The 9944-nt window shown below is 36.5% G+C and overlaps 2 protein-coding genes across 2 annotated transcripts; one reads left to right on the forward strand and one right to left on the reverse strand.

Moving 5' to 3' along the window:
* The first annotated feature begins 1273 nt into the window (after nt 1–1273).
* On the forward strand, nt 1274–3821 carry LOC103449456 (heme-binding-like protein At3g10130, chloroplastic). The gene is made up of 8 exons (XM_008388778.4): nt 1274–1579; nt 1691–1777; nt 1943–2013; nt 2138–2239; nt 2407–2511; nt 2869–3004; nt 3308–3417; nt 3539–3821. The coding sequence occupies exons 1-8, from the start codon at nt 1357–1359 to the stop codon at nt 3611–3613; spliced, it is 909 nt and encodes a 302-aa protein (XP_008387000.1). The 5' UTR covers nt 1274–1356; the 3' UTR covers nt 3614–3821.
* Nucleotides 3822–6581: 2760 nt separating this feature from the next.
* On the reverse strand, nt 6582–7073 carry LOC103449457 (uncharacterized). Its single transcript, XM_008388779.4, has one exon. It carries the CDS (start codon nt 7071–7073, stop codon nt 6582–6584), a length of 492 nt encoding a protein of 163 aa, XP_008387001.3.
* Between the last annotated feature and the right edge of the window lie 2871 nt (nt 7074–9944).

Here is a 9944-nt window from a genome sequence, read left to right on the forward strand (position 1 = left end):
AATTATACATTTTCAAAATAGAACGGTGCCCGTGAAATGTTAAATTAATTTTAATTTCCTCCAAAATCTCATATACAACTTAACACTCTAACATTCATCAGTACACACATTCTCTCACATTTTATGGCACAACTAAGACCTTCATATCTTTTATAGCAAAAACCATGCAAATTTTTGTGAAGAGATGCATACAAAACTTGATCAATATGAATTGTCTTACGGGCAAGAATATTATGAAGATTTCTTTTTAAGCGTTATAAGCACTCCAAAAATATTGAGAAGAAAAAATTTGTACAAGAAAATGTAATAACATGCCACGAAGAGAATTTTCTGTGGCAACAATAATAATTTTCTGTTTGTATCACTGTCAGGCTATCCAAGTGAAGCAATCATTCAATGGTAAAGAAGCTGAGAAAAAACAATTTTCATGAAATACTAGTTTTTTTTGTTGATAAGTGTGTTTATCGTGTCAAAACAGGGTTATTAAAGATGAATTTTTAGTGTGCTAGAAAACACGGTCTTATATAACAAGTGTCCTAATACAAGTGGTTGAAATATTTTTCAAGTGTACAATCAGTTATTATGACACTTGGTGAACTATAACGTGTTTCCAGCACAGTGAAAAGTCTCTCGTCACTAACCATCTCCAATTATTGTGCTATATTTAGCCACTACTCTTAAATATAGCATATTCAAAATAGGACAATACATGTCACTTAGTACTAGTAGTATTCTTTTTTACTTTATAAGTGGGAGGTCTTATATTTGATTCACATTATTGTTAGTCTATTGTGAGACTAAGCTCAATCTCCCTCCGTGTAGATAATATCATTTTTTTTTCACAAAAAAAAAAAGAAAAAAAATAATACATAGGTATTCACTTTTAGCCTAATAAAAGATGTCATATATTCTTTGTTTTTAAGTAAAAATAAATAAATAAGATGTCAATTTTTTTAAAATAATAAAATAAATGTTAAATTATCATCGGACAAAATAAAAAAATGAGTACTCATCACTATAAGTAGACAAGTATTGTCCTTAAAAATATAGTTTTTTAAGAAATAGTTTTCCATCTCCAATTCAAATGATTAAACTGAGTCGAGCGATAGCGTTAGTAAGTTAAATGTTAGATTAGTTATCGATATGGTTTGAACCCACGCTATCAGCACAATATCAAAAAAAAAAAAAAAAAAACTAAACTGAGGGTCAGTACCTGCAATATCCCTCCACTGTGAGGGGTGAATATGGTATTTCATTAAAAGTAACACCCATTCCCGGGAAAATAATAACCACCGCTCCCTCTCTCACTTCCCCTCTGCAACAGAAAATTCAAAAAAATCAAGAAAAAAGCTTTCAATGTCGTTCACTCACACGCACCCTTCCAAAACCCTAACCTGCACTTCCTTCTCCGGAAACCCTAACATCTTCAGACGACTCACCACCATCTCCATGGCGACGGACCGAGCCGCCGCCGTCCCCTCCCCGACGCAGCAGCGGAGGAGGACCATGTCCGCTCTAGAAGCCCGAGTCTCCCTCGTTGCCGCTCTCGCTTCTCAAGCGTCGTCTCTCTCCCAGCGACGTAAATGTTCAACACATCTCCCTCCCACACACACACTTGAAGCTTTCATAAGTTTACAATTTGATCCCTGCCAACAATTTTGCTTCAACGTTTTGCCCTTTTAACTTGCAGTTTTGCTCGAATTGGCCACGGAGACTGCAAAATACGTCTTCCCCAAACAGTTCGAGGCTCGTACTCTCGAAGAAGCCCTCATGGCAGGTAAATTTTTGGGCATTTTTTGAAAAAGCGATATTTTAAAGTACTCTAATATACGGGAATGGGGATTCGAACTTGGGTGCCGGGACAGGTTGCCCCTGGCTAACTGGCCTAACCACATATGCGGCATTTATTTTCAATTAATTTTTCTGTGTATATTTGGTGTAGTTCCGGACCTTGAAACGGTGAAGTTCAAAGTTCTGAGTAAGAGAGACCAATATGAGATCAGAGAAATTGAGGTTTTGCAAAAAGCTTCATTTTTTTTCGGTTCCATTTTCGCCATCTTGCGATTACTCAGTTTAGTTGTAATTCACTGTTTCATGTAAACAATGACTAATTGGGATTGTGACTGTGTGGAATCAGCCTTACATTATAGCAGAGACAACAATGCCTGGAAAGACTGGTTTTGATTTCAATGGTGCATCTCAATCCTTCAATGTCTTAGCTGAATACCTGTTTGGTAAGGTACTTCGAAATTTCGTCCCCCTTTTCTTTTCAGGGTTTTTATTTATTTTCCTTCTTGCAATGATATGGTTTTTAACATATAATTTTGTTTATTTAACCACTTAATGTGATTTTGTTATCCATCTAACCCTGTTTGGCTATCTTACTTTATTCTTATGCCGGTTAAGAATACCACAAAGGAGAAAATGGAGATGACCACACCGGTTTATACACGTAAAGTTCAATCTGATGGGGAGAAAATGGAAATGACAACTCCTGTGATAACAAAGAGGGTAACTCTTATGCACTCATCTTATGTTAATGTTATCTGGCACCATGTGTATTTTGCTGATGATTCAAACTAAGATGTTATACCTGAAGTTCTGCTGAGATTACATGTTCTTTCGTGTAAGTTTCAAATGCTTATAATTATCCGTGCAAAAATGTTGCAAGAAACTCATACACCAAAATATTAGCTCATGAAGTTGGCCATGGTTGTCTCATTTAGTTTGTCCATTTTGGAATTGAATATTTAATTTTAATATATGTTTTGGTGGTGTAAGTCTGGATTGGTATTTTGGCCTCTTTCCCAATATGTTATATTTAATCCTTCTTTTTTCACGATCTACTTTCTCTATAATTGTATCTAGCTGGGAGATCAAGATAAATGGCAGATGTCCTTTGTCATTCCCTCGAAATACGGTGCCAATGTGCCATTGCCTAAAGATCCATCTGTAAGGATCGAAGAGGTCCCTAGGAAAGTAGTTGCAGTTGTTGCCTTTTCAGGTCTGTTCTCTCCTTATATTATCAGCTATGTAGATATTTTGTGAATTTGGGTTATTGTATTGAAAGTACATGATTCTATGTGGTAAATTGCATTCAAGTCCAAGATTCCACTAGTTGTTGAGCATGGTTATATCTAGTTCATGTGGTGTGCTATTGTAGCTGAAGTTTAGTTAAGTATTAGTTAATTGCAGGAAACATGTGGTAATAATTACAGTCTCAATTTCACTGAGAGTAATTTATGGTTTGTTTAGTCTAGATTTTTCGACTGCATCATGACAGTTTATGCTCGCAATGTCAAATCAGGGTTTGTTACTAATGAGGAAGTTAAGAAACGAGAATCCAAGCTAAGGGAAGCTCTGAAAAATGATGGACAGTTCCAAGTGAAGGAGGGAACTTCAGTGGAAGTTGCACAGGTACGTTCTTCACTGCATTATAAATAAGAAATATGTCAGAACAATCTAATTTCAAGGTACTTTATGTACACATTGTCTTTTAAAATGCCATTTACACTTTTCCCTTTCAATATGAATGCAGTATAATCCACCATTTACACTTCCATTTCAACGGCGTAATGAGATCAGTCTGGAAGTCGAAAGTAAAGAGGAATAGTAGTTTCTATACAGAAATTTACAATCTTGTGGTCGATCAACTATACACCATTTCTCCTGTAAAGAAAGTAGAAACTAAAGTGAGTCGGATATCTGCCAATCAAATATATTATGTAATGTCATACAGTATGTAAATATAGTAATAGGGACTACATAAAGTTTGTGACATACCAGTTTCTGAGATGTATATTGGTTACTCTCTTCACCTATTCTTCTGGTGCCATTGAATATGTTCATCCGGTTCTCTTTTATTCCTTTTCATTCATTCTCTTCAAGTTGTTGCTTATGCATGCATATAGTCAGCGGTATATAAATTCATTGTTCATTCAGATGATTATGGAGGGAAATTCTGTTAATTGACTTGAGATACTTATTGGTGCATAAGAAGTGAGAGTTGTTTAACTGAAATGTGAAATGCATACGTCATTGTTTCTTGCTTGCATTACAGGTGCCCACCAACATATAAAACTAAGCTACTCCCAGTGTGCCTAGTGCTTTATGATGGAAGCCAAAATAAGTAATGGCAACCTAGTCAGTCTCGGCCTTTATAGTGCTTATAGTGAAGTTTGAATGTATGACTACCCACTGGGATCGAAAAGCGATCGAACATGGCCTCCTGATTGTTCTTTAGAGTTTAGATAAGAATACATGTCCTAGTAAGACGAAACAGAGTAGCTATAATTCAAACTTGAAATGCCAATAGCACAACCATGTGCTATAAAGAAATCTAAAGTACTTGTGCTTTTCTGTAGGACCTTTTATTTCCTTATCTGGTTTCCTATCAACAAGGAGGGACCTATGTTTGTTCTACGAGAAGCTGATATGGGAAATAAAGGGTAGATACAGACCGTTTCAGTGGACAACTTGGCTAATAAGTTTCTGCATAGTTTGCAATATTATTTGGCCATCTAGTTCTTCTTGTAGACTGTAGAGTGTCCTACTTAGTAATTTGAATTTGTTACTGAACGCAACAAGTAGATCTTTACTGAATGAAATGTTCTTTTGGCTTTCATTTACCTAGAGTTCAGTTACATGATTGTAAGAATGATGCAACAAGGACTCTATGTATATATTGTGAGGATGTGAAGGTAAAAGAGTCCCACATCGGTGAAAGGAGAAACCTTGCAAGGTCTTATAACAGGTTGAGTTACTTCTCATATTGCCAGTTGGTTTTATAGTGGAACCTCAACTTTCTTTATGGTATCAGAGCAGGTTGGCCCATGTGTGAAGCCCAACGGCTACACGTGCTCCAGATCACCCAATTTGTGTTGTCCACAAGTTTGGCTTGAAAATTCACTACATGTGAGGGAGCGTGTGAGGATGTGAAGATAAAAGAGTCTCACATCGGTAAAAGGAGAAACCTTACAAGATCTTATAATAGGTTGGATTGACCAAGAATACTCCTAAGCATCAGTAAAACATTTCTGTAGTGCTACCGGAACCACCATGTTTGGTATATGAAGTACAGTAGAGGTAATCTATTGCCCTTCTTCCATGATATACACACACAAGCAATTTTACTAGAGCAGTTGACTTATTCTATCATTCCATTATGGGAAGTTGCAAGAGGCTTTCATAATGGGAGCACTAGCACCACCACCACCACAAAATGTAATAATTTGGATGCATAAAAAAGATAGGGGTGTGATATCACACATCCCTTTTTACTTCTCTCACATCCTTTTAATTTTCGGCCGTCGAATCAGATGAATTAAAGAAGATCAAAGGATATAAATTAATTAAGAGGTCGCACTTGGTGCGATGGCAAGTGCCTTCGCCCATGAGCGGTAGGTCTCGGGTTCGAGACTTGGGAGCAGCCTCTCCATAAATGGGGGTAAGGCTAGCCGACATTCACCTCTCCCAGACCCTGCTTAAAGCGGGAGCCTTGTGCACTGGGTACGACCTTAAAGGATATAAATTAACAAAGGGTGTGATAAGTAAAAAGGGATGTGTGGATAGCACATCCCAAAAGATAATGTGTCAATAGCGGGAATTATTATTAACATTTCAAAAGGGCACTCCTTCCTCATTTTTATTCATTCGGGTGGAGTGGAGGATAACTATTTTGACGTGCCAATAACATAAGATATGCTTTGTATATATATATATATATATTTTTTTTTTTTGTGATTTGGCAGGTGAGGCATATGTATTGCTACATCACCCTTTCGTCATATTACATGCTCGTTGGTATTTCGACCTGATATAGAAAATTGTTTACCTCGCTTTTGATATTTGTTATGACGTGACAGTTTCTTCCCCTTTTTACCACCAAGTTGTATGAAATTTCTTGGAAATTCATTTCTTTAGCTTGAACCGTTTTATTATAACTAACTTTCTGTGTTTTTCTCTTAGACGTTTTGTTTTGTTTTTTCTTTTTTCACTTATGAGATAGAGGCTTAGAGCAAAATGTTAGATCAAGACATAGGAAGACTTGGATGTAGAATTTAAGGAAAGACATAGAGTACTTTAACTAACGGAAGACTTAGCGTAAAACCGAGCTCAATGGCATTCTATGATTTATCAGCCGACCTCATTTAGTAAAATAAGGCTTTCTTCCTTCTTCTTTGTTGTTGGGGCTTGGTTGTGATTCTTGTGTACTACAGAGATGCATGAGACTAAGGTTTTGAATGACTTGCAGATTCTACGATTAGGATGCAACATACCAAATAGAGAACAGATTGAGAACTTCTATCAATACCGAGCGCAGTAATGTTTTAGGATTCATACAACCGACCTCATTGAGTGAGATAAGGCTTTGTTGTTATTGTTGTATTAAGAACTTATATGTGAGAAGGGAAAGAAAAGCTAAACTGTATTTTTTTCATGGGTCTTTGTTTACTTTACATGTATGTTACAGAAAACCGATCATGCGGAGAGATACTTGTTTTCTTTTCTTCTTTCCCTTTTCATTTTGTTTGAAAGGAGAGATAAGTATACAATTCTACATACTAACGATTATACTATTGCTAGTTTAGTTCAGGTATGCTTTGTAGAACAGGTTTCCACCCTTCACATTTACCATCATCGTTGAAGCTGCTAGTATTACTCTTCTCTACGCCTTTTTCACTTTGAAGCCGAGAGACCATTTCATCAAGAACCGCAACTCCTCCCTTTATCAACATCTCCTGCAACTCTTGCTTTCTAATAACCAGCTTAATCCTTACGACTTTTGTTTCTTGTTCAGGTTCGGCTTCTGCAGGCTCCGAAAACCTCACCTTCTTCTGGGAAGCCTTTTTCGGCGGTGGCAGAGGGAGAGGTACGAGATAGTAGAGGTGACCACCAAGCAACTTGGAGTCTGGCCGGAGATGCTGGTAGACTGGAGCCGTCTCAGATATTGCATGGCCGGAAAACTCCGATAACACCTGGTAAACTTTCATGTCTGCTCTGTACTCTAAGATTTTCCCATCAGGTCTCATAACCTTTGTTATATTTTCTTGCATAACCAAGCAATTCCCCATACTTTTGCTTGTCACAACTTGTTGGTAAGAACAAAACTTTGGCTTTAGAAACGTTGGGTATTGTGAGTGGAACATAGATGGGTTGTATATAAAGGAGATGGTTACAATCCTCCCCTTCATTTTGCTTAATATTACAAATATACCTTGTTTCTCTCTGGACCCCACCTTTTTTTGGAACATTAAACTATAGGTTGATGACCAAGTGGGTGAAGTAATCATAGATGTTGGATACACACTTGATTTGGGTGGATGAAATGGTTGGTGAGTAAGATAAGCGGAAAGTAAATAATAAATTAAAACATCATGGGTAGTTTAGAATAGGATTAGTACTAAGCAAGATCTGCAATGATTAAAGCAAAAATCTATTTATTCTCCTGTCTCTTTGTTGTTGTGTGAGTCGATTTATCGCGTAATAAGATGACGCGTCAAATAAGTATATTGAGTCAATTATCACTAAACCTCATCATACAAGAAAAAACTCTCTTGTAACCAAGATATAAATCTAATGACATCGTTTGTCCATGTATTCAATAAGTGCACGATGCTTGCTGCATGGTGACACGGGCTACAAGAGAGTCTCTACTATTATCTTCTTTATGTATTGTTAGTCGACTCACCGAGTTATAATTAATATTACGAGTCAAATCAGTGTTTAATTAAGTGGGTTATCACCAGACTCCATCACACAGTAAAAGATCAGCTAAGATCCAGTGTAAGGCCACTATAACAAAAGGACCCAAGTGGTTGACTCCTTTTCTTGACTTGTATTTTGTTTTTGCAACAGTCGATGTTTTCTGTAGCGGCTTCCAGCAGTTGCTTTAAAACTTGCCCCATTTAGGTCGGCATGGCTGGAACCTGGAACGCATGATGAAATCACAGAAACCGTTTTCTATTTCCCCTTTGTGTCTCACTCAGTGTGGATGCCAAACAGGAAGGCATCTTTCATGTTTATAAATGGTCCCTTCTGTCCGTTCAATGAGTCCAGAAAAGCCTCTACTTGAACGCAATTCTAAGGTTCATGTCCAACTCTAGCTTTTGTGGCAAATTATGGGGCTTCACTTCGGTGCTACGTTGCATTAAATGCTACGAACATTAGATAACTTGTATTTACAAGATCACAATAAAAACAATTATTCAAATCAATTCAAGTTATTAATGCTCGTGGCATGGAATAATTTCTGTAAATTATGAGATGGTATTCTTGTGTGAAATAAGATTTTCTAGTTTTAGCCCCTAATTTATAGCCTTGTTCTACTTTTTGCCTCCTAAACTTTTAATTTGTGTCAATGTTCTGCTTGCAAGCTTGCATTTAGTTCGGTCAATTATTCCATCAAATTGAAGGTTAACTTTTGGTCCATTGTGCACAATAGAAGCTTTTGAATTTGTGGCAGGTGTTTAAGTTTTAATTCTTCTCAATATTTTTTTTCTAATAAATCAATTCTTCCAAGTAGCATTTTCTTGATGCATTTGGTTGTCCATTGCACAAGATAGAATTAATGTAAAATTATGACAGAACTGAAACCGATGGTTTGGGGATAGTGGCATAAGTTTGTAGGACAAAGTGGGAAATGCAAAAATTTAGGGCATTGCTAAAAGTGGAAGCATGCTACAGTTAGTTGTCTATGTGTTCATAAGAAATTATAGGGGTGTGTAGCATGCTACAGTTATGTTCATAAGAAAATCTTAGGGGTGTGATAAGAAAATCTTAGGGGTGTGATATCCACACATCTCGTTTTACTTCTCACACATTTTTTAAATTTTCGGCCGTCAGATCGGATGAATTGAAGAAGATCAACAAATAAAAATTATCAAAAGTGTGTGAGAAGTAAAATGAGATGTGTAGATAGTACATCTCAAATCTTAACGTTGACGCAATACAGATCTCAAATACATTAACGGTCACGAATCACTCATACGCGGCTGACGCTATGAGTGCTGATTAAATAATTAAATGGAGGAGGTTATAGATATTTCTTAGCCCAAAAAATGTGATCTCTAATTTGTTACGCATGTCCCCACAAAGACTATATAGGGTGGGAAAGGCTTGTGTGCTTTTCGATTTTTACCTAAATGTCCCTGTCAAGCGAAATACGTGTTGGTTAGGCATTGCTCTGCCGCTCGCGGCTCACACTGGACCATTTGAGGCGCACTCAGGTATCCCAATGAGGTCAAACGTGCTGCCTTTTAGTTAAAATGATCTTTGAGATTTACATAACTTCCTACTTTGATCCTTGAGATTTGAAATCAGTATAAGTGATTCCTGAGATTATCCACCATCAATCATTTTAGTCCTTGGGTGAAAAATTATGTTAAATATGGATCAAAATGATAAAATTATCCTTAATTTAATAATTAATATGCCAAAATGATTTGACAAAAATAATGATATTTTGTCATTTTACCCTTATTTTATGGAGATTTTTCACAAAATGACCAAAATGATTGATTATAGACAAACTCAATGACCAATTTTATTGTTTCAAATCTCAGAGACTATTTTGGCTAAAAAGCCGCATCATTTTCTACTTGCCCTACAACTTGATTGCTTCACCCCAAATACGAGAAAGTTTTTCGTATGCTCGGAACACGGCTACCTGATGTTATTATATGATACGTTGGATGATATATTGTGTGATAAGTGTTCTCAATGCACAGACTTCTCCTATGAAAATCAAATGGTAAAACAAGAGAAAATTGGTTCCACAAAATTGTGGAGTAACTCCTCGAAGTAGTTCGTGGACAATTCACAGAGCTTTGTACTTATGATCGGAATTGTTCATATTAAAAAACACTATGTAAAGATTTATCTCTATGCAAAATCAAATTGAAATTAAGGTTGTTTAGTTAATCAACTATAGCAAATAGATAGAA

Source organism: Malus domestica, chromosome 12, assembly GCF_042453785.1.
Source record: "Malus domestica chromosome 12, GDT2T_hap1".
Classification (NCBI taxonomy): domain Eukaryota; kingdom Viridiplantae; phylum Streptophyta; class Magnoliopsida; order Rosales; family Rosaceae; genus Malus; species Malus domestica.